At 53.6% G+C, this 24,141-nt stretch overlaps 1 protein-coding gene across 2 annotated transcripts; it reads left to right on the top strand.

Moving 5' to 3' along the window:
• The first annotated feature begins 343 nt into the window (after positions 1 to 343).
• Positions 344 to 22,606, top strand: PITX3 (paired like homeodomain 3). 2 transcript variants are annotated; one of them, XM_068400009.1, is made up of 4 exons: positions 344 to 605; positions 14,951 to 15,088; positions 19,966 to 20,171; positions 21,117 to 22,606. In XM_068400009.1, exons 2-4 carry the CDS (start codon positions 14,983 to 14,985, stop codon positions 21,678 to 21,680), a joined length of 876 nt encoding a protein of 291 aa, XP_068256110.1. In that variant the 5' UTR covers positions 344 to 605; positions 14,951 to 14,982; the 3' UTR covers positions 21,681 to 22,606. The 2 variants fall into 2 exon arrangements, with proteins under 2 accessions (XP_068256110.1, XP_068256111.1); XM_068400010.1 differs by lacking the exon at positions 344 to 605 and adding an exon at positions 639 to 717.
• The last annotated feature ends 1,535 nt before the right edge of the window (positions 22,607 to 24,141 follow it).

Raw genomic sequence — 24,141 nt, 5'->3', positions numbered from 1 at the left:
ACATGTACATATATACACATACATAGACACCCCCGTGTGCCCTCAGGGCTGGCAGAGCAGGGAGTGCAGCGCCCAGGAGATGCCCCCGCCCGCCGGCCCGCCGCTCACCCTGCCCGGCGAGGCGCAGGCAGCGGCCCCGCTGCGGCGGGACGGGGGCGGTGCCAGAGCGGTGTGGGGCGGGGCCTACCGCCCTCCTCGGCGAGGCCGGAGGCCGGGATGCGGCGGGATGTAAATGAGGCGCGGGGCGATTGGGCGGTGGGAGCGCGGGGCGGGGCCGGGGCGGGCGGTGCTGGACGGGGCGGGCGGCGGCGGGCGCGCAGCTGGAATGGGGCGGGCGGGAGCGGGGCGCCCGGTGCAGCTGGCGGGGGGCGCCGGCCGCCCGCCATAAAGTGAATGGCCAGGGTGAATGGGAGGCAGTCGGCCGGCGCCCTCCGCCTCCGCCCTCCCCGTGAGCCGCGGGCCGGCAGTGAGGCGCAGAGTGCCTGGGGAGCCGGCGGGATTTACTTTCTGACAGCGGCAGAGCAGCCCGGGCCGCGGGGTGCGGGCCAGCTTCGCCCCTCTCGCAGGATTAAGGCCGCTCAGCCAAGCCCGCATCTGGAGCCGCTGTAAGTGCCTCTCCGTCCCCGCCATCTCGGGCAGGGTTCTCCCCTTCTTGCACCGTGAGCCCCTCGGCGCCAGCCCAGACTGCGGCCGCAGCCCTTCCGACGCCGGCGCGGGGTAAGAGCATCCCCGGCGGGGCGGCGGCGGCCCCGCTCCTGCCCGGGACCCGCGCTCCGCCGTCTCTCGCGGGGCGAGGGGCAGGGGGAGAATGGGCGGATCGCGCCCTGCCCTGCCGCCCAGAAGGGGTCCCGGGGCCGTGTGTGGCAGAGCTGTCCCCCGGCGCTGCCGGAACTGCTGCCCACCCGGCGGCGGGGCGCGGCGCGGCGCCTCCCCCGCTCTGCCTTTGCAGCGCTCGGCGGCCCCCAGCCCGCCGCCGCCGGGGTGCCGCAGCCCAGGCCGCCCCCTCGGGCCGCCGCGGGCCCCTCCCGGCAAGCGCTGCCGGAGCCTCTCGCAGTTGCTAAACTTAGTCATTTTCCACTCCGGCGAGCGGGGCAGGGGCTGTTTAAATTAGCCGGGGCTCGCCGTAAATAACGGCGCTGCGGGCTGCGGCTCAGCTGTCTGCAGGGTCCGGGGGAGAAGGGCGCGGGGAGCGGAGGCGGGGAGACGTCGCCGGGGAAAAGGAAGGCAGCCCGACGGCTTTTGGACAGTTGGATAAATGATATTTATGTAACGGGCTGGCTCCTGTTTACAGCAGAGCCGACCTCCCTGCTGCGCCGGGGAGAGGGCGAGCCGGCCGCCGCGGACGGGGCGAACCTGCCCCGGAACGCCGCTGGCTCCTGTGCCCCGGCGGCCGGGGCTCCCGGGAACCCGACCGGCAATAACAGACCTGGCCGGGCTCCGGGGGAAGGAGCGGGGGGAGCGCCGACAGCCGCGGCGGCCCCTCCGGGAGCTCCGAGCCGCCCCGGCGGAGCTGGGTCGCCTGGCGCCGGGAGGCTGCGGGCAGAGCCGGCTGTCGGACCTGCGGGCGCTTGCACGGGCTCTGCCGCCTCCCCGGCGCCGGGGGCACGCTACAAACCGGCGACCCTCCGTCCCACCGGGTGCACGGGAAGCCCGGCCGACCGCAGCGAGCGCCCGACAGAGCCCGGTAACGGCCGCTCCTCGGCTATTTCCCGCTCAACGAGTGCGGCCCCGAGGGAAGGGCTACCCCGCCAGCGCGGCACCCCCTTGTGCTTCCCCCCCGTCCTCTTCCTCGGAGCGGGGCAGAGAGACGGCTTCGCCGCGGCTCTGGCGGGGAAGGGTGGCCGGGGCGAGGGCCGACGCCCGCGCTCCGCCGCAGCTGCTGGAGCGGGCGGCGGGGGGGCGGCGGGCCCGGTGCCGCCGAGCGAGGCACACCTGTCGGCCCCTCTCCCGGCGCCCCCGCGGCTGGACAGCTGAGGGCCGGGTCGGGAGGGGTGCTGGCTTCCCCCCCAGCAGTGCCAAGGCCCCGCAGAGGGGTCGCTGCAGCCCCCCATCCCCGCCGGGGCTGGGCAGCCCGGAGCAGCCGTCCCCTGGCTGGAGCTCCCCGGGGTCCGCACGCCTTCCTTTCCCACCCGGCCCGCCGGGTTATGAGATACAGAGCTGGGCTCCGCACGGGCGACTGCAGAGGGGCACGCTGCTGCAGGACAGGGGGGGCTGGCAGAGCCCGGGTGTGAGCCCCCAGCCACTGCACCCGGCTGATACTTCGAGCTGGCAGAGCAAGAATCAAAACCAGTCCCTCACCTGCCTCCCCGTTCCCTTGCCTTAGTGGGAGGCTGCCTCCCAACCAATGGGTCCGTCATGTTTCTAAGTGGAGGCTAGTGCTGAAGGCAAAGGGGAATTTGGCATCCCCCAGACAAGCGAGTCCTCCATGCCTGGCCTGTGGCCTGGAGGACGCTAGGGATGAAATGGCTTCATCCCCTCTGCAATTTTGGGAGACGCTAAAAGCAACAGCTCAGGAAGGTGCCTTTCAGGAGCATCACCTCTGTTCCTGTCCCACCTTCCAAAGGTAGGGAAAGGACCACCTTTTTGGCGATGGGATCAGGGTCTCCCTGGCTCTCCCCACTCCCTCCCAGCCCCTTGGCCAGTTGATGAGCTGGAGGGATGGGTGTTTGTGCAGGCTTTGATGGTGCCTTGCTGTGAGGGACAAAGAGCTGCCTGCTGGCTCCTGAGGGACCAGCAGAGCATGGTAGCTGCTTTCAGTCTCCACAAGTGTCTGCAGAAGCAGAGCAGGGTTTGATTTTCATTAACAAACGGTCATACCATGCCTGGTACTCCTTACAGGGACCCCTCATGGGGACATGTCTTTCCCTGACAGCCCGGAGAGGGGTCTGGGCGAGGGCGATGCTTTTCCTGCTGTTACTGATGTTACTGGGATTGCATAAGTGGCCTCAGACCTGCAGCCCAGGCTCCCCCCATGAAAGCCCACCTATATCCCTGTAACTGAATTGTCTCCTGCCCAAGGCACTGGTTTAAAAAACAATATCTTTCTCTCTGGCAAAGAAACCGTTGCAAGCTTCAAGTAATATATATTACATTTCTATAAGGGCTTAATTCAGGCAATTAATAGATCTGCAAATTGTGACTGGATTGCAAAAGTGTGGGTTAATGTAACCCTATGGGGAGTCGGCAAAAAAAGAGTGGCATCTTCTCTCTCTGTCAGATGCTACCCAAAACCTTGAGATTGAGAGGTGAGGCTGACTTTGGAGACTGCCAAAAAGAAAAAGCCAGAAACCCGATCTAGGAGACTGCTCCAAAAGGAAGGTGAGATGAGCTGGGGCCATGAGGTCTGTCTCGTGACCTGGCACATGTGCCCTGGCTCTGGGGACAGGGGAGGTACCTGGGCTGGGAACGAAGTCCCAGATGGGGAGAACCGGTGGTTTCACACTGCGTACCCTGTGTTGGGAAGGCAGCGGGATGAGACTGCGAGGCTGTGGAGGCAGGGGGTCAGAAACGGGAGGCCGTGGCGTCTCTGAGCAGGCTCAGCTATTATCTGGCTGTTTGAAAATGGGAGATTGCTATTTACTTAGGGCCTGATGCCAGACGGGGCAAAGCTCCCCCTTTTGCTGAGGGCATTGGACTGTGCCAAGCGTGGGCATTTGCTGTTGGCGGGGGGACAGCCTCCACCAACTGGCATCAAACTTAGTGCTGAGGCTGTAGGAAAAACCCTGTCTTGTCAACAGCCGGCTGAGATGGGCTGGGGTTTCAGACGGCTGGAGAAAGAGGATTTCTGGGGCCAGCCCGCCATGCCGCACTTCCCTTCCTCCCCTTTGTGTGCCGCTCCCCCTCACCAACACCCCTGCCCTCCTCCTGCCTCACCTCTGAATATTAATGCCTCTGGCAGATTGGATAATAATGTGACTGGGAATTGAATGAAGCTGGTTATTAGCTCTGGGCTTCCTTGGGGCATTTAAGGGAGTCCACAGGCTGTTCCTGGAGGCTCAGCAGCGTAAGGGGCTGGGGCTGGACTCTGCGCAGAGGAGGTTGCTTCTGTGGGAAAGGATTTGCTCGAAATCCTGCCTCTGACCCCAGAGGAGGACAGGTACGGCAGCCTGGCCAGAGCCGCAAATTCCTGCAGGACGGTTAGTGATGGATCTGCTGGTTTTCAGCAACAATTAAGTATTAAAAGTTATTTTTGGAAAGGAACTAGGAGATCTAGCTGGGCAGAAGCTGAGAAGCATTTCTATTATTATTGGGCTTTAAAAAGAGATGAGGAGCGAGCAAGGGAGATCCCCTTTTTCCCTCTCCACTGCTGTCAGAGTATTGCCCAGCAGATTCGGGAAGAGGGCCGATCCTCCGCACACTGAACAGGAAATTTCCTGCTTATTTGCAGGGTACGAGTTCAAGCTCAGAGCCCTCATTTCTGAAGAGCTGCACCTTACAATGTCTCTCCTCAGGAGCTACCTAGCCTTTCCATAGGCAGCTCTCTGGATGCTTTAGCACGAAGGGAATTATCCCTGTTGTGCAGAGGAGAAACAGCTCTGGCAGAATTACCTGAGCTGAGCCAGAAATATAACCTCTGTCCCTTGACCCTCAATCTGATGCTCTCTGCTATCTCCCAAACCACACCTCCACCAGAAAATAAACATTTACACCCTGTTAACTAGTGCAAAAGAGGAAGAAAACCAGAGCTGAATTTGTAGAAGCTGCTATTAATTTTGTCCATCTGATTTTTCAACTGTTTGAAGTGTTCAGAGATGCATTAACAGGGCTGTAGCTGCTGGGGATCTCAGCTGATGTGGAGAGCTGGGTCCTGCCTGCATTAAATTAACCCCTCCAAATCACCATCGGAGCTACTGTGAATGAGACGCCTGTTCGTAAAACCCTGTCAAACAAGTTCCACAGTCCCAAACCTGACAGCCTAAGAAACATTTCTGTCTGCAGGATATAGCACTTATGCCACTCCATTTCCCATAGCCCTGATCCTGCAGACTACTCTTACTAAATAAATGCATTTATTTGCTACTTGGGGAGCTTCAGTGCGATGGTGTGGGCTGGAAGGCTCAGCGCCTGCACAGCTGCCTACAAAAACTGAAAAAGTACAAAGATTAAAGAAAACGGATGACCGGAGAGTTCGCAGTTAGTTTCGCCTCTCTTTCTCCGTCTTTGTTCCTTTTTCCCCCCCAGCCTCATTTCAAGCAGAAGCATCCCTGCATTGCCTTTTCTCCTGCTTCCAATACTGCCATTTATGCACGTCTAATTTTCTTAAAAAAACATATTATAAATAACCAGCGAGAAGCATGAGGATTTAACTCTAAATCAAGTTGACCTGTCTGTGTGTGGACATTTTTATTTACTCCTCTTTCTGAAAAACAAATAAACAGAGAATGCTTCCCAAATAAAGCAGCTCCCCACTTAGATTTGAACACACTTTAAAAGAAATCTCTTTTGTTTTAGCCATTTTTGTTTCCTGTTTGTTTCTGAGCTTAGACTTGACAATGGAAACCACATGAAATTCCCTTTTTGTTCCATCAGTTTTATTTTTGGTGCCACAATATCCCAACTTCCAGTTCTACAAGTTGGGGTTGGTTTTTTTTTTTGTGGGTGCAGTTATTGCAGGGTTGTTTTTTTTAAAGTAAATTCATGGAAATTTTCCTAAAAAAAAAAAAAAAGTTGAGACGTTCTGGAGGACTGGATGTACCAGGATGATTAAAAAAATAAGATCTAATTCCTTAAACTAAATTAATTGAGCCATAAAAGCCAGTCTGGGTATGGATCCATACCTAACCAGGGAGAAATTCCAAAGTGATGCATGATATGCACTTTTGTGTCCCATTTAAAAGGATTTTGCAGCTTAATTTGTGTTGGGTGGGTTTTAATAATGATGTTTAAAAAACCAAGTGCTTGAGCTCAGATGTGCCCCTAGTCCCTGGCCACGGTGGGAGCCTGGGGAGGCCACTGCAGGTGGGGTTTGCTGGCGGGCTGTCACAGGGGCTCGGGTGAGGCAAAGGTATTTCTGGGTGTAAAGGTCCCTGTCCCCAGAGCAGGCAGGCTGGCGGGGTGGTTGAAGGGAGGTGGTGTGACCCAGTCGGCAGTGTTTTGAGCCAGCTCACTTCCCTCCCTGTGCCCTGTCCCTTTTCTCTCTGAACCGCTTTGATGGGATTGCCCGAGGGCCAGGCTGGATGAGTAATTAGGGCTCTGCAGCTTGCTTTCCTACCCACCCAAACTGCCTACCTCCCAGGGCTCCGCATGGGATGCAGCCTCTGGCAGATGGAAAAACTAAGGATTTAGGGGTGAAAAAAAAAGACTTTGTACACAGTCCTTAGGCAGCACAGTGCATTTCAGGATCCTGAAATTCAAACCTCTTGTTTTGCTGCTTGTGATGTCTGTTGTGCCTGCCACCGCCCCAAGTGGGGCACCTGGGCGAGAGGCTGCGGGGATGGAGGGCTGACAGCCCTCCCTGCTCACCCACCCACTGCTCCTCCTCCTCGCCCCCGATACACACAATTTAACCGATCGCTGTGGGCAAGTGGCTCGATGACCAGGCGATCTGCGGGCCTGATCCTGCCAGCACAGGCCGCTTGCAAAACGCTGCAGGATCGCACCCCAGCAGTGTTTGCAATGGGGAGGGCAATAGCCTCCCTCCGTCCCCTTCAAACAATGTCTGGGTAAACAGGCTGACCTTCAGGGCATGTTGCAAGGTCCATAAAGGCAGAGTGGGGGGAAGTGAGCTCCAGCATCCCTCCCGGAGCCACCCTGCCCCAGCGCAGTATCCCAAGGAAGAGGGGAGGGATACTGCGGGCTGAGATCATCTGCTTGTTTTATTCACAGCAGCCTTCGTCCTGCAAGGGTTTTCCTGCCAGAAAGCTTTAAAAAAAATTTAAATATAAATTGCTTGGGGAAAAAAAAAAAAAGACAAATCATCAGGAAACCTTACAGCCAGGCGTAGCAGACATCGGCTGCCTCCGGCGCTGCGGGTTTGCACTGTGAGACATCACATCCCTTGGAGCGAGCCAGCTGCTGCTGGGCTCTCATTGCCTTAACCAACAAAGCCGCTCGTTGGCCATGGCCATGGGGCCGTCACAACACCTTCAGCAGTCGCTGCTTTTCCCTTTGCATCTCTGCAACCCTCTGGGCTCCATGGGGTTGTCTTAAAACAGCAATCCAGCACCCGCCCGCCCCCCCCCCCCCCCAAAAAAATCTTCTTTCTAGTTGCTGGTTTTGCCAAGTTTTGTCACAGAACAAATGTTTGTGATCAAGTCGAACTTCTTCAGAAAGGATTTCTAGCAGAAGTGCTGACGGATGGTGGACGCGGGCAGCTCTACAGTGCACCGAGGTCAGCCATCCGTAAGGGTGTGACGTGCGACGGCGTGGCGGGATCCTTCCTGACCTTCAACCCCCTGCATCACCCGCTTGATTAGGGGCTTTCTTGAGCTTGTTTACTAATTGCGAGAATCATTTACATCTTCAGTAATGTCTGAGTCATTCGCTGCCCTCCATCTGCATACAAAACTACTGACAGCAGCTGGAGCTGTATAGCTCCAGTCCTTGATCTCGCTATCTGAGCCTCCCTAAAATGGGCCAACTTTATGGCCGCAGAGATACAGAAATGACCCCAACATGCTGCTGCGAGCGCAGCCGCCGCTGGAATTGGGCCAGTTTCCTTTGACTGCCAGAATAATTAGTCAAATTCATACAATCGCCCAAATAAATACAGCAGCGCATACCGATCTGCTGATGCCAGGCCTTGCTGCCCTTTGCTGCTGTGTGAGCGGTGTGTGCCCAGCCCCGAGCTGCAGGCAGGCTGCCTCTGCCTCTCATGCCTGCCCGGGATCCTCGTTTGCAACTGTCTCGTCTCACCCCTGCCTCTGCTTCTGCTCAGCTTGCGGGTGCAAGGGGGGATCACAGTCCGTCGTACGCTGGGGCTGTGCAGCTATTTCTCCCATGCAGACAAAGGCAGATCCTGCAGTGCTGGCGCGAGTCGCTTTGAAGCCTGCCTGCCGGGGCTGCGGGAGCGGGCAGAGGCAGGCAGGGACAAGCAGGGTCGGTACAGCCATGCCAGGCCAATGCCGGTGCTCCACCTTAGTGGGTCCTTTGTTTTGGTTGCGAGATTCTTCCAGGCAGAGTTCCTTACTGAAATCGGTCTCTTTCTCCCTTCCTCAAAGGGATTAGTTTCTCGAAAGGACTTTTCTTCCCCCTTGCTCACATTCCCGGCTCTCCTGGGCCGTGGAGCCTCACTGTGCCAGCGACTTTGTGCGGTCGCAATTCATTCGGGCAAAACTGAGCCTTTGCTGATTTATTTTGTTCCAGATGCCTAACAAACAAAATAAGCCATAACAAAGCACGGCTTTATTAATATAGCTGCATAGCCTGTAAGAAAATCCCAGTCCTGGCTGAGGAAGCCAAGGTGCCAAAAGCCCCACCGAGGCAGGACATTCAAGGGATACCAGAACCCCAGCTGGACACGGCGAGACCTGCCGTGCAATGCTTACAAGAGTGCAAGAAGCATGAACATTTAGTTTAGGAAAAGACAGACTTTGCAGAAAGTCTGGCAGGACTTTCCTTCTGCATTAGGATTAGCTCTTCATTTCCAGTTTTTGGGAACTGTTTCAAAAACCAACCAGGTAGGCCAAGGGCAGCACTGGGGTCCTAAGATACTAATGCAAATACCTTAATTTAAGCCAAGCCCAAGCGTGTTGCCCTGTCTCTACGGACCCCCACGCTTTAGCTCAGCAGGGTCTGCACCGGTGCGATCCGGGGTCCGCAGACTCACCTGTTGGGGAGGACAACGTGTTATGTACGGGGCAAAGTTACATCAGGGCGCTTCCCCGGCATGGGGGCATGGCGCGGCCCATCAAATAAGCGAACGGGACACATTCCATTGTGGGCTTTTTGTGCTGCGGACATGGGAATGGAGCTGTTAATCCTTGGGAAATTTCCATTGTGAAAATCCTCCGGAATATGGGCGATTTATTAACCCTCTGCTGCCCAGAGCAGACGTTTCCGCCATCACCCTCCTCCGCAGCTGGAGGCTCCTGTCGAAGCAGAGGAAGCAAGCTGCTTGCTTTCACCTTGCAGGCTGCTGCCAGCCCCTGGAAACGCATTAGGCAGTGTCCAGCAAGGCTGGGCATTTCCCTAGCACCTCTTATCTGAGGATCTGGAAGCACTTAAAGGAATTTTACCTCATTGCCTCTACCAGCTTTGATAGGCTCATTAACATCGTTTCTGAGATGAAGGATGGAGTCCCAGAACAGCAGAGTGATTTTACCTACATCATAAGCCAAGTCAGAGACAGCAGCTTATCTCCCCATTCTCTCCCCGCCCCACGTTACCAGGATCGCCTCTGTGGAGCCACGCACAAAAAGAGAAGAGAGTGGAAACAGCCTGGAAACCCTCTTCAGAAAGGCAGCCTGTGCCACCGGCTGCGGGCAGGAAGCCCGGCAGCAAGAGTCGGGGCTGCTGCGGTTAGCATGGCGATGCTCTTGCAGCCCACACTGTGTGCAGGGCAGTGCCAACCAACCCAGGCAACTCGCTCTGACAGCAATAAGATACCAAGCACCTCGGGGAGCTTTGGCAATTCCTACTGATGGGAGGAAAAAAACTCCAAACCATGTTCCTGGCTTCAAAGCAGCACACGCCGCTATGAAACCACCCAGTGCCTGAGCTCAGGGGTTAGTGCCTAACTGCAAGGACTAAATCGAGAAATAAAGTTTATTATAACCTGTGACTCAGCCCTTGCTGGAGGTCAATGATCCGTTTACGAGTGTGCTCCTGAAAGCGCTGCTCAGCCAGCCTGGGGCTGTGCGCAGCCTGAGGTTTTTGGAGGCAGGCAGCTTGCTCTCCTGTCCCATAATGGCTCTGAGCTCTGGGTCACCCGTTGGCTGCTGCTGTTTATCTTCCAGTGATTAATGGTTGCTCTTGGTTCCTGCTGCAATTCCATTAAGATTAGAGACTTAAAGCTACACTGAGATGTTTAGCAGTGGGTGACCCTGGTCTCCCCATAGTTGTATTTCTATAGTCTTAAGGAACAGAAGATTAACTCTTGTCTTGCATCCCATCCTTTTTGCTTTCTAACCGCAGGGAAAGAGCCCCTCACAGGCAGCACTTGTGTTGGCCAGCAAAGAGAGCCTGACTCTCAAGTCGCCGTGCGATTCATGTGCCATGCAGGCTGTGGCACTTGAAAGCCCAGCCCACAGGCACTCTGATGGCACCATCCTCTGAACAAATGCATGGATCTGGAGAACAAAATGCTCTTCCAGGAGGGGACAGGTGCAGCCTCAGCCCCTTCCCCTTTCCTTGACATGGGGCAGAGGAGGAGGCAGAGACTGCTCCATCTTAGCTCAGCCCTGCTTGGAGACTGAAGTACAGAGGCAAATCGTCTTCCTGAAAATGTACAGTTAAATAGAGTCCCAAATGTTTATCTCTGCTAAAAGTAAATGAGCATACAGGGAACATGAGCATGAGAGGAGTGAAGCAATCAGCCAGACTCTGTCGGGAATTCAGTTACTCCCAACAGTTTGACTTCTGGGATCGATGGAGCAGGAAGAGACAGCTCTGACCCTAAGGCACCTAGTGTAACATCATACCTTCATCTCAGGGGATGAAAGAAAGAAAAGATGCCACCCCCCCCAGCTATTTGCAGAGCACCCTTCAGCCTGAGGGATAACCCTGAACCCTTTGGGGAGATCAGCAATCCCAAGCAGAGGCTGCAGCTACCGCGGCCCTGGCTGGAGGCACAGGGGATGGGGGAAGCTCACATGTCTGTGGGGCCATGCCAATCTGCCAGAGGGGGCCCGGCCAGCTGGGCTTCCCTCCTACCTGCAGGTCACCAGCCATCTGTGTGGTGCTGCCTAGAGACCCCAAGTATCAGGTCCCCACTGAAGCACCCCTGTGTGCCCATTGGAAGCCAAATAACATCAAAACAACCCCACAGACAGCTTTTCCTCCCCAGATCAACCTGCCGAAGCAGGTTCAGCAGGTAGCCTGCTCCCGACGGCAGCAGGGAGTTGAGCAGCACGCACTTGTCAATCTGAAGACAGCTCTCAGCAGGCAACATCCACATCACAAAAGCCACCACTATAATTAGCCTTATTTGGCTCTCAGTCAGCCTTTATATTTCCTTCCCACCCCTCCAAAAAAAACAAGCAAGGCATCTTGCTCCCGGGTGATGGAGCAGCATGTTACTGAGAACCAGGAGAGAGGTCACCGGGACCCTCGCTCGCTCTTTTTGGGTAAACAAGGTTGCCCTCCTTCTTCTGCCCCAACAGCCCTGGCTTGGGCAGCCTGGCACTGACGCAGAAATAGAAAGGGTGTGAATTTGAAAGGAGAAAAAGCCTAGAACCAGAGCAGCTCTTTTCCCCCTGCCCTCCACCATGCCATGGGGCAGGGACGGCAGCTCCCTGTCTGGCTGGAGGGACCTGCGGAGGCAGGAGTCACACAGGTAGTGACTGGAAGAAAAGGCGTGTTTGTTACAAATTTGGGAATCTTTGTCTTGGGAGCAATTACTTACGTCGATGAAAGGAGTTACAGGTGCTGAAGCAGGCTAGGAGCCAGGGCTAGTTCACAAAACTGAAACCTCTGAGCAAGCCTGGCTGCATGGTGCTACTACAGGAGCTGTCCCTAAAGAAGCCATTCTTTTATGTTAAAAGAAAGTGAGATGAAGACTCAGATGGAGATGATAAATTTGATTTTGTCTAAAGGTGTTTTTGAGGAGCCAATTTCAGTAACTCCCCGAGACCAGGCAAACAACTTAGTAGAAATGCCATGAAGGTTTAGCGTTGACTTTCTTACTGTCTCTGCCTTTAGTGAGATCTAGCCAATGTAGAAGAAAGCTCCTTTAATTAAATCCAAAAGGGCTGTGTAATCTAGAATACCTACAGCCTTTTGCGTCAGTGGCATGAGGTTGCCTTTGGGTAAATGCATTGGTACAGAGCTCATGTGCTGTCCCCATCGCAGACTTTTCCTGTGGTCCTTCAAAACCGTGCTGAGCAGATCCCCGTCTCCCTTTGTTTTTGCTTCTCTGTGACCTGCTCACAGCAAGCTGAGAAGGCCTTCCTTGATGCCACCACACAGGGCACATGCAATAGGTATGCAATTACATACATACAAGATCTCTCTGAAATCCTCCTAGTTTTAAATTCAGTTCAAAAAGCAAACTTAGAATAAGTCGCAAGTCCCAGTTTCAACTTGAATATGGGCCACACTTTAAAACCAGTTTAATGTAGGTGCCCACTGCATCTCTAAGGCAGGCCAAGCACACTGTGTTGTGCCCAGCGGCTTAGATCAACCTCGTGACCACTGCACTGGTGTGGTTCAGGATGGGGCATGAATTTTCAATACCAGGACTGGGTTCCTCGGAGCCTTGTACCTTGTGTTGTCATTTACACCTATGGATCCAGCTGTAAAATACTTCCCCCTGGTTTTCCCATCTCTGCTCTAGTTTGCAAAGGTGAAAGCAATGCAAGATGTGCAAAGAAAGTCTCAAAGCAAATGGGACCCTGCACAGGAAGACACTGTCCTTCAGTTACAGCAAGGCAGGAGTCTGAATTCCTCCTTAAATCTGGTCCAGTACAGAGTCAAGCCCTAGAAGAGAGGAAATTGTGCTTGACAGATGCAATCATATGCAAATGGCTGTAGAAGAGGGGAAATTATCATCTACAAACATTGGGCAGAAATTCCATCTGCCGCTGCCTCAAGAAGGGCTCTTAATAAATTCTGAGACAGCAAAGTGACACACATCTTAATCAAGACTTAATCCATGGAATTAATTCACTGCGCGTTTCTGCATAATTCCGAGAGTAATGCTAAAAGCCATGGCAATAGCAGCAGCAGATGGACTCCCTCTACTCCATGCAAAGGTATTAAAGAAAACACAGCCCCTATCACACCACTTCGTGTACGTACACACGGCAAAAAGCAACAGGGCTGTGGCCTGCTGCTGCCAGGAGCTTACGCAGCCTGTGGACATAAAAGGTCAGGAGGCTCAACCGCGAGGTGGAAATGGAAACCAGCCTCACGGCAAAGGTGGAGCCCCTGCCACTTCTCTTCTGCGCCAGAGGAGAAGCACGGAGCGAGGCTAAGGTCTGGGAAACCGGCACCAGGTCCCTACATTAGATGCTGCTTTTGGAGAGCGCTGATTGAGGCCAGCGTTGAGACAGATTTGTCAGTGCCCAGGAAAGACTGGGGATGGAGGTTAAGTGAAGGGGAGAGCTGGAGGAGGACTAGAGAGCAAGGAGAGCTGCTGGGCGTTTCGTGAGCAAGATCTGCTGCAGAAACGAGGCGGATAACCATTAGAAATGGCTCCGTGCCCTCTCGCCACGGCCTGGGAAGCACGCTGCAGGTATGGGGCCTAGCCTTGCCAAGGGCCCTGGCGACAGCCCTGCTCAAATTGACAGGAGGTTTTAGACAGCTCTGAAAATACATTCTTAGTCACTGTCATCCACCTCCAAAGGAGGTGCAACAGCTATGTGATTAATATCTTGTTTACATGTCTAAACGCTAGTGCAGTCCAGATGAAATACTCCCTTCAGCAGGCTCTGTCCCCAGCACGCACAGATTTGAGGGGACGGGCAATCCTTCACCAGCTAGAATCCACTCTTCCCAACTGACCTCCACCTGCAGTTTGGAAATCCCAAACGCCTGGTCCAAATCCCCCTAAACCCGGGGGTCCCAGGTCCCAGCCTGGTGCATCAGCTGCTGTTACGTGGTAGAGTGACAGGCTCCCTAGCTGGGTAGGTGAGATACTAGCTGGGGTGACTGAAGTTTCAGGAGCTGCTGTGGTCCCTTTGAAAGCAGTCCAGCTTCAGAAACTGTTACACCTGCACTGGTGACAGTGCATCATACTGCATGTGGCAGGGCTGGGAGCCAAAACTTAGATTTAAGAGCTAACACAGCGCCAGCTCACCTCTCCAAGGTGATGTGGCTGGGCTTGTAGCACCTACTGCTTCACAGCTGCCTCTTCATGAGCTTCCAACACAGTCCAGAACAGAGCAGTGCTTTCAGCTGAGCTCTTCTGGGCAATACAGGTGGATGGCCCAGGGACCCTGAGTAAGAGCATGATGAGAATAAACAAGACAAGTGTAGAAAAAGGTGGTCAAGGAGTCCCAGTGGTGCCTGCAGATGTGGGAAGTAGCACTACCAGGTTCCCAGCTGGGATGCTTTCAGCCAGGGGAGGTGGCCCGCAGGCACAGAAGAGTTGCTTGAGGGAACGTGGCAGCCTTTGGCCAGGATGACCTAAGGCTGGAAGTGAGCTGCTGCTGCAGCTGGGCACACTCGTCCCCAGGCACCCAAGGGCATGTAATGTGATTCCCATGTTAATTCAGGCTGCAGAGGTCCTTGTGTACCCGAAAGGAGCCCATGTGCTCTGCCCTGCCCCGGGTCCCTGCTCCTGGCAGCGGCTGTGCAGGCTGACGTGCCCTCCTATCCATGCCATGCACAGGAGTGCTTTTCTTTTGGGGTGTATGCATGTATGTCTGCACTAACCGTCTCTGGACTGCTTTCCTGCATTAAGCTGTGTTTGTGCTTGACCAGTTTGTGAAGAAGTGAGGGAGAAAGAGGAGGGAAGCTGGGCAGGGAGGACTGGAGAGGCGGGATGTCTGGGGAAGGTGCTAACAGCCCTTGGCTGGCCCAGAACCACTTCCTCAGATCTCCATTACACAGCATGCTCCTGGCGTTGCTATTTCAGTCTGAATGTCACCTATAAATTGGAGGCTCTTTCTCTGAAGGCTGCAAATAGAAGTGTCACTAGATGATCTTTGATTTATAGGGGAGCTCAGCAGAAAGCCTGGCATGTCCATTTTCCAGCCAGGAACTCAAAGGACTCCAGGGATCACACAGGGATCCTTTGCTTTTCCTAGACCTTTCCTCAAGGGTTGGCAAGTCCCTCCCGGAGCGGGTGGGGAGAGGTCACACATACAGATTCATCTTCCTAATTACCCTGTGCCTGCTGCTTTTTCAGATTCCTCCTCCTCCACCGCCCATCCTTGCCTCATGGATTTCAACTTCTGCAGATGCGGAGGCTCGCAGCCCAGCCTTGTCTCTCTCGACTCTGGGACCCCTCAACACGAGCACAGCTGCAAAGGGCAGGACCACAGCGGTGAGTGTAAGGCTCAAGATGCAAGAGAGGTCCTGACCTGTCCTTGCAGGTGGATCCGGGTGGCCAGTGGTTTTCAGAAGCCACTGCGGTGCTTCCTGGGGATGTCCTGAACTTACTCTTGTACCTCAAGCCAGCACAGTGCCGCAGCAGCACGGCCATCCCAGTGAGCAGGGGGAAGGCACAGGGGCACGTATTGTAATGACAGCACTGTCTTGGCGATGGGGGGTGCCTGGCGTGGCTGCAGGAAGCCACCGCTGACAGAGGGCACAGCCTGCAGCAGTCAGGCAAGCCAGGTCACTGCCCAACTGAGATTTTATTGCCTTTGCCTAGACTGGGTTCCCAGAGCAGGAGAGCTCTCCTCACGACACGGGAAATCCCAAGGCACAGAAGGCTACATCTAGTTATAAACTGCCTCTTTTTTTTTTTTTTTTAAACTCTGTTTAAATTGCTTAGGTTAAAACTTCCCATGCTATGGGTTAACCTTGGGCTGAACTTTCCAGGTTCAGGCAATAAGAAGGAAGTGAAATACCGTCTTGCCCCTGCTTTAATTGAAAAAGCTGGGTCACCTGTGCCTCTGGAATGTTCCACAGTGGGCAGCAGGTTGCTCCTGTCCCGAGGAGGTACCTATGACCATTCCCAAAGGCTGAACAAACCCCAAATCTACTGCATTCTTTATGAGGCTCTGAAGAAACATCACCATTCAGACTTGCTCAGAAACCAGCTACCAAATGCTAAGGCTTCCCCTGGATTTTGCATCTGTCCTGTGACTGCTCTGTCTCTCATTGCTCTGGATGTGGCAGGACAACGCAAAGCTGTCCCTGCCAGTGCCACTGCGAGGGGAGGCAAGGGCTGGGGACAGCCTGCTATTCCCCGCGTAAAGCCTCCAGGCTCACCCACATGCAAAAGCTATTAAGCATAATGATGCAGATTAAAATTCCCTGGAGTAAGTGTTGTGAAGGGAGTTACGCTGGGATAACTATGGTCAGAGAATCCACCCGCCGAATTCCCCACTGCACGCGTACCTTAGTTGGGCACATCCCCAAGCTCAGTGGCTCCTCGTCATCTGCTTTGGATGCTCAGCGGTCATCTCCGTTCAAGTGGCCTTCCCGTTCGAGCCCACCCTGGCATGCCACAGAACTGCCAATTTAGGAGCTGACTTTTTTTTCCATTAGGCGTGAGCAGCTAATTCCAGCTATGACCGCAGTCGTTTCATTGAGTGGGCGAACGTGCATGAGATATATTCCACAACCTATTTTGGGTTGACAATAAACGCTGCGTGCCTGGCTACGTCACTCCCCACTGTCTTAAATGGTCTAGAAATAAAATGGTTCAGGGAGGTGGGTGTTTGCCCGTGCTACCTGCACACAGAGACTGGTAGCTCATGCATTCACACCAGAGGCCAACGGCAGCCACGCATCACCAGTGCCAGGCAGAGCGCACAACCGAGGGCTGCCCAGGGCAGGGCGGGGCTGTGCTTCTAGCACTTCTTGCCTTTCCTCAAGAGAGCAGTCCCCCTCCTCCCTTCTTGGCTCCACATCCTTCATCTGCAGAGTAAGAGATCCTGAGGAAGGGAGCCAAACCTTGCTTGACTGGGCTTGGCTCTCAGAGATCCCAAGTGTCCTCTGATGGTGTGGAGTGGTTTGGGACATCCCCTCCTGTTAGGTTTTATCAGGCAGCACAGGTCAGGAGGAGAGCAAGGACAAGGAGGGAGGAGGTGAGGAACTGCCCTGTATCTCCCCGAATTCTGCTCCTCAGCATGGATTCGGGGCACCCACAGGGTCTGTCCTTCCTGAGGTGTCCCTTGTTTCCCTGTACTGCCCAGCTCTTAATCCCCACTGCAATGCCCAAGCTCTGCACCACTTCCAGAGGGCACTTTTACTCTGCCTAGAGAAGAAGTAGAAATGGAGATGATAATCACTATAAGCAATGCTCAGGAAGAGCCACAGATATCAGGTGCAGAAACAGAGAGGACAATAAGAGGAACATGTAGCTGCAGAGATTTTTTCCAGGCACAAAGTCAGGATTCGCACATCTCTTTGGACTTCACAAGATTTATGGAAAATTCTACACCAGAAGGTATGGAGAAGACAAATACCAAAGAAAGATACTTGGTGAGCTTTTCCACCCAGATGCAGCCCATAAGCCAGTGGTACGTTTGGTCCATTCTCCTTCCCTCTCTGTATAATTTCTTCCTGCGTGAAGAAGGGCAGTCCTGAGCAGGAGCTCCCGATTAGGGCACAGCCTCCTGCTCCCGATTAGGGCAGCTGCCCCTTCGGAAATCTGCATTTGTCAGGGGCTCCTGTGGGAACATACCGCCCGCATGCACCAGGCTCTTAATTAACCCAGACTTAGCAGGTGAACAAACCAACCAAATGTTGTCCCTTCAGCTGTACTGAGCCATTCCTAATAACTAGCTCAGATGTGGTGGCATCACTGCCCTTTTAATCTGTTTTAGAGATGGATAATGTGGGAATCTCCCTCTTCCAATACTGGCTTAGAGCACTGAGCTAGAGAAATCAGATTTATCCCCTTGGCAAGAACTGCTATAAAAAAGAAAATCCACATTAAGAGCATGCTTCCAAGAGTTCTGCTGAACATGGGATCCCCACATAAGGATGCTCATGGGAATGAGGAGAGTACCATGAGACCACAGCCAGCTTCTGCCATTCCTCTTTCCAGGTCCTATGGCTTCTTCTGTTTCAAGAGTGCACTGTGAAAGCTTTCGTGCTGGTACACCCTGGGTGGAAACACAAGCTGGTCCTGGCACTGGGAACGGGAGACAGCGCGCTCTTGCTCAGCACAGCCAGCTTGTGCCCTGCTGTTGTGAGCCAGTGCATGGTAGAGGCCTCTCCAGCTGTCTCAGAGTGGTTCTCAGTAGTCAGCTAGCTCTGCTTGCTTTGGCTTTCCTGCTGGCAGATAGCACTAAATGTGCCACAGAAGTGGAGGCAGCTGGTGGGGAGCCTGTGGGAACCCTGCATTGCCTCAGTCAGTACCCATAGAAACAAACCTTTTCTGACCGCACCCAGGCTCTCCTCCATGAAGAGTCAGCATCTCTCCTGCAATCACTCTCCATGGCTCCAGCATCGCTCCTCCAGAGGAAGGCAGGTGCAAGGAGGGTTTTTCCCAGGAACGGCAGGGAGAGGTTTCTGAATTAACATGCTGCCACAGGAACGGGGTAGTGGCACCAGGTTCCTGGGACAGGAGTGTCTTCCAGGGCCAGGCTCCATTAAGGCACCTGGTGGTGGGTACAGTACTGCCCTGCAGCAGTCTCTTTTCTCTGTCGGGGCTAAGATGCTTTTCAGCCTCTCTCTTAGGCTCTCTCTTCCATTTAGCTTGTATGGGACTTATTTTTTCAGAGCATATCCATCTGACTTGAAGAACCCTCTTCTCACCCAGCTGTATTCCAAGTTACTGTTTTCTTGCCTCCTTGCTTTTTAAGGGGCTGTACAACATACCTTCCATGTTAGGATTTTTCTGGACTTTGAAGCCTTTTAAGCTAGATTCCACTTAAAAAGTTACAACCAAACAAAAAAATGCTTTTAATCTGAATCTCATTGGAATGATACCAGGATTTTTTAATGGTTCTTCTTCCAAATGCAACAGTTTGGCAATTGTTTGCATTAATTTCTGCTTAGTGTAGCTGAGTATTTCCCGCTGTAAAAGAACACCTCCCCTCATGATGAAAACCTGATTTTCAGTTGGAACTGCTTCACCTTGCTTCTAGATCAGAGGAAGGAGGAGGTGAACATCAGAAATGATTTATTTTTACTGAAGTGATTTTCTTCTATGGTGACTTGTCTTGGTTCCCAGCAGATTTTTTTTTTTTAGACACAAGTTGTAGTTTTCCTCCCTGTAGTTGTCCTCCGAGGATTGCCAGTGACTTGAATGTGACATTTTCTTTTGATGATGGAAGACATTTATATTTGCATTCTGCCCCTGTTTGCAGAGTACCGAAAGCCCTGGGAGGGGCTGTGGCACAGGGAAGTACCTGGCTGCCCACCCCCAGCCACAGCAGCCCAAAGCTCAGCATTAAGGTCTGGGCTTAATGCCTAGGAGAAGGCTGAGCTGTACTTTTCAGTTAGGTACCCGTGCGAACACTGGAGAGCTTCAAGGTGCTCACTTAAGGGGCAATGAAAGGAAAGATACTGACTTTAGGAAAGGGATCTCTGAGCGAGGAGGAGGGCAGGTGTGGAAGTACAGAGAGATGCTGGAGTACTTCATGGTGAGGTCTAAGAGAGGCCTTTTCCTACTTCTAAAAAATAAAAATACATGCACCTAAGTAAGACAGTAGAGGAGTAAGAAGGGAGGAAGAGGTGGAAGGATGAAAATTTGTGCTCTTCAGGTTTAGTTAATTTAGGAGCCTCAGCTTGCTATCATCGACAATTTGCCTTTCCCCATCACTTGTCTACAAAAACAGTACGGGATCTTTTGCTGTGTCGTAGATTACAGTTTTCATTCAGTTTTTCTAAAGGGTGTCTTAGGCAGAGAGATTTAAGCAGAATAGGAAATTGCTGGCCTGGGTGGGTTCTGCCACTATCACCCATCTGAACTGCAACACGTGAAAATCAGAGACTGGAAGTTGGGAAAATCCAAATCCTGTCACTTGGAAGTTGACATCCATTACAGCAGTTAAATAAGGGCAAGCCTTGCTGCATCAAGGGGACGTTGGTTTCAGAGCAAGGTAGATGCCTGCTCGCAAGGGCAAGGGAGGGAGACAGGACTGCTCCTGTGGATGCGGCTGGCGCTGCTGGTGACCACAGCAGAGGGAGACCTCACTGAGCATGCCCTGGCTGCCCCAAGGAGACAAGTTCCCCCCCTGCATCCAAGCCCCTGAGTTAACTCAGGGGATCTCTCCTGTCTTTCTGTTTCTCACACAGACACCGAGAAGTCCCAGCAAAACCAGACGGACGACTCCAACCCTGAGGACGGCTCGCTCAAGAAGAAGCAGCGGAGGCAGAGGACGCACTTCACCAGCCAGCAGCTCCAGGAGCTGGAAGCCACTTTCCAGAGAAACCGCTACCCAGACATGAGCACCAGGGAGGAGATTGCAGTCTGGACCAACCTGACGGAGGCACGAGTCCGGGTAGGACTGCAGCTCTCCCACCTTCCTGGGCCTGAGCTTGTGGGGAGGAAGTCGGCTGTGATACAAGTCATCAAGCTGTCCCCGAACCAAGGACGGAATTAAGGGCACTAGGAAATTCCTCTGTCTTGAAAACACCACACACATACCCCATGCTGGCGGTGCCTGCCTCATACAGTGCCACCTTGCAATAACATGGGGAGATGCAAAGCCCGGGCTCTGCCCCACAGAGCCCCACCAGCCAGCTGCCCCGACCCAGCAGACCCCAGCACCATTGTCCCCCAGCCTTTGCCTTGCCAGAGGGCACTCTTTGGGGTTCCCAACCACTGTGCAGTCACAGGCGTAGTGTGGCAGAGCTCCAGCTGGAATGAGCGCTTCTCTCCGCTACTAGAAATATGAGTTAGCAGCACCATGAATAGCCTTCCAGCAGCTTCCATGCTCTAGGAAGTTATATTGTTTGAGTCCCTCTAATACGAACAGATTTTCCTGTTAGAAGACAGACTTCTAACACCCCACCCCAAACCAGTCCTGAGGTGAAGTCAAAAAAAGAGAGGTTATTTTCCTCTGCTCAGCAGCTCTCAAACCACATTGCCCAAATACTTTGTTCCCAAGTCATACAGTCCCAACCCCTCCATCAGGGCTGTGGTCATTTGGAAATACAGCAAGTATTTTCCTCCCTTTTCCCCATGTAAAGAGCATCCATTTGTTGAGTGAGGTGGTTTATTCCGTGTATTGGGTTTTGATCTAGGTGGTGATTCTCACTGGGAGATGGCCCTGCAGCCCAGACATCTTGCTGCAACCCTTTCTGATGCTCAGCCTCCCAGCTCCCTGGGAGCATCCCCAGCCCTTCAACAGCTCTCGCCTTGCTGGGCAAAGAGAGCAGGGCAAGACCCCTTCCAGGGACAGCCCAGAGCAATTCCCACCCCCTCCCTTCTCTCTCTCTCTCAGGTCTGGTTCAAAAACCGCAGAGCTAAGTGGAGGAAACGGGAGAGGAACCAACAGGCCGAACTGTGCAAGAACAGCTTTGGAGCCCAGTTCAATGGACTGATGCAGCCTTATGACGACATGTATTCCAGCTATTCCTACAACAACTGGGCCACCAAGGGGCTCGCCACCAGCCCACTCTCGGCCAAGAGCTTCCCGTTCTTCAACTCCATGAACGTCAGTCCCCTCTCCTCCCAGCCCATGTTCTCCCCACCCAGCTCCATCGCATCGATGACCATGCCTTCATCCATGGTCCCTTCTGCAGTGACCGGAGTACCGGCCTCCAGCCTCAACAACCTGGGAAACATCAACAACCTGAACAGCCCAAGCCTCAACTCTGCTGTCTCATCCAGTGCCTGTCCGTACGCCTCAACAGCCAGCCCCTACATGTACAGGGACACATGCAACTCCAGCCTGGCCAGCCTGCGACTGAAGGCCAAGCAGCACGCTAACTTCACCTACCCGGCGGTGCAGACGGCAGCTTCCAATCTGAGCCCTTGCCAGTACGCTGTGGACAGGCCTGTATGAAGGGCTGCCCTCCACCAACCAGGGACTTGACCTTAACCTGACAAAAGGAGACCTTTAGCCCTACAACAGCATACGTCCTGCAGAGAATGAGAGTAAATGCGAGAGAGAGCAAGAGAGCGAGAGCGCAAGCGAGAGGCAAGCAGGCAGACGGACCTCTATGAAGATTTGTCTAACTATTGTATGGTGAATTTTGACTGTCTTTCCCCTCCCAAATCCCTTCCCCTCTTGCCCACCAAACCTCCTCGTCTTGGTAAAGAAACCAAATCAGTCTACTGGAAGCCCCATGGGGAAATAGGAGCCCCAGCACGTGGGGTGCCTGACCCACGGGCAGCAGAACCAAGAGTGTTTCCATCTGCCCCTCTGAGCCCCCCAGGGGTGAGCTCCCCAAATCCCTGGGACAGCACAGGCAGTGGGACACCACTCCTGCAGGGAACAGCCAGGGACAGGGCAACGCGGGGCCACCATTTGGTGCTTGGCTGACCCGTTCTCCCTGCAGGCGTGCAAGATTTCAGTTAAAGACATCTTGCACGTTTGTCACACAGCCAGGAAGGAAAGCCTTATCTCTGTCAATTGGCATCTCTCTTTTATAATGAATATATACGCATGGCCCTTAAGACTTGAAGCCTTTTGGAACTGAGAATTGTAAGGACATAAAATATGTGTGTGTATATGTATATCTTATATACACAAATACATATATAGACATTAAAATATGCCTTTTTTGTTTTGTACCTGAAATATCCTACAAAGTAGACCTTAAAACTAAAAACCCCATAAGGCAAGCACATCCATGCTCTGGTCATTTCCAGTCAGACAGGAACACCTTTGCCAGTGTACATCCAAAGCATCCCCTTTTGCAACAATCAGCTCCCCCTTGCACATCTCCTTCCCTTCCCCCAATCCCATTTCAAAAAAAGATAATAAAGTTGGCACAATCCCTTTAAGGCTTCTGCCTGTCTGGTTATTGAGAGCACAAGCCTGCGTCTGAAAACTCGGAAATCAACCGCCAGCAGCCCGGGCGAGAGCGAGCATCCTTGGGAGCACCAGCACGAGGCAGCCCAAGTCGGTACAGGGGCCTGAGGTTTGGAGGAGCCATCTCTGTTCCTCACGAAAAAATCAAACACCTGGCTCCTCAGGACAGCAAAGCGCCGTTGGCACAGTATGAAAGGGGAAACAAGCCCCATCCCTGCTCCTTGTCTGCATGCATCCACTGCAGCAGGAAGGTTGAGCCTCTCCTGGCTCAGGCTTCCCCACTGTGCTGGATGGGGCCAGTGCCTTTGGGGTCTTGGCAATCTGGGGCAGGGGAGCCCTTCTGGGCACCCCCTCTCCAAACTGCAGTCTCCAGGGCAGAGGCAGGCTGCAGCAACCTGCCCTACTAGCCTGCCCCTGCGCAGTTTCTGTTGGGAAAGGTGTGGAACAGGGATGGCTCTCCCATGATCTACATGCACCGGGGGACCTGCTGCTTCAGCCAATGCAGAGCAATGCAGCATGTTCCTCTGAGGGCCCAAGGAAGCTCCACGTGCAGCAGGGTAGCAGGACATCCCTATCCAGTGTAGCCTCCTTTCTCTTCATGAGGCACATGCTCCAAGGGGAAAGCAAGTATTTCTGGGATTGCTTTGTGTGAAGTTCACCATGACCAGATGGTCTGAAAAATTCCCATTTATCTAAATACTCTTTTACTTCTGCTTTCTTTATTGAAGGTCAGACATTTAGCCTCCGTCACCGGCATGGCTTGTGCTATCCGTTTCCCCATAGCTGTCTTTACCTGAAGGCTAATGCAAAGTGCACCGAACAGCTGGGTCTCCTCGGCGGCTGCTGTCAGTGCTTTCTCTCTCTGCTGAAAAGGCAGCACAACAACCGTCCTTGGTTAGTCTCTGACTGTTAATACAGTGAAGAATTTTTTTCTTGCTTGGTGCATGCTGGCTTGTACCACGGAGCTCTAAATTGCAGACTGGATGTGAACATCCGAGCTCCTGCTGGAGACAGGAGGCCATGGTACAAACGTGTGACAAGGTTGGTCCCAGGGTACATGAATGCCTTGGCCCACATCCTGCCCTCCTAGTACAAGTGTACAGAAGCAGAGCAGGATCTTCATCATGGCCCAGGACAGAACCGAGAGGGGCACTGGATTCCTCCTCTCCTTGTGCTAGCCGGGTGAGCCTAAAACCAGGCAGCATCATACTGGCCATAAGAAGCTGCTGGTTTGAAGGGGGAGAGCAGCTCTGAAGGAGCCTTACAAGTTTGGGTTCCAGGATGAAAAAGAACGTTCTTGTTCCCCTCCCTACATAACCTTAAGAAACAGCAGGGGGTTTTCCAGTTCAGTGGCGTTCCCACTGGCAACCTACTGGGGCTGTCCTGCACACAGAGTAGCAGCAGGTTTGGGCTCTGCTCTCCTGCTCTCCCCCAGAATTGGGGACCATGGAGTGGGCAGTGCTGCTTTGAAAGGGGTTTCCTTACTTTT

Source organism: Nyctibius grandis, chromosome 4, assembly GCF_013368605.1.
Source record: "Nyctibius grandis isolate bNycGra1 chromosome 4, bNycGra1.pri, whole genome shotgun sequence".
Lineage (NCBI taxonomy): Eukaryota > Metazoa > Chordata > Aves > Nyctibiiformes > Nyctibiidae > Nyctibius > Nyctibius grandis.
This window is presented reverse-complemented; position numbering and strand designations above follow the sequence as displayed.

Excerpts from the sequence above, each read along its gene's own strand:
- PITX3 (XM_068400009.1), top strand. The coding sequence starts at position 14,983 with ATGGATTTCAACTTCTGCAGATGCGGAGGCTCGCAGCCCAGCCTTGTC. Across the intron at positions 15,089-19,965 it reads CAAAGGGCAGGACCACAGCG|ACACCGAGAAGTCCCAGCAA; the intron begins GTGAGTGTAAGG and ends TTTCTCACACAG. Across the intron at positions 20,172-21,116 it reads TGACGGAGGCACGAGTCCGG|GTCTGGTTCAAAAACCGCAG; the intron begins GTAGGACTGCAG and ends TCTCTCTCTCAG.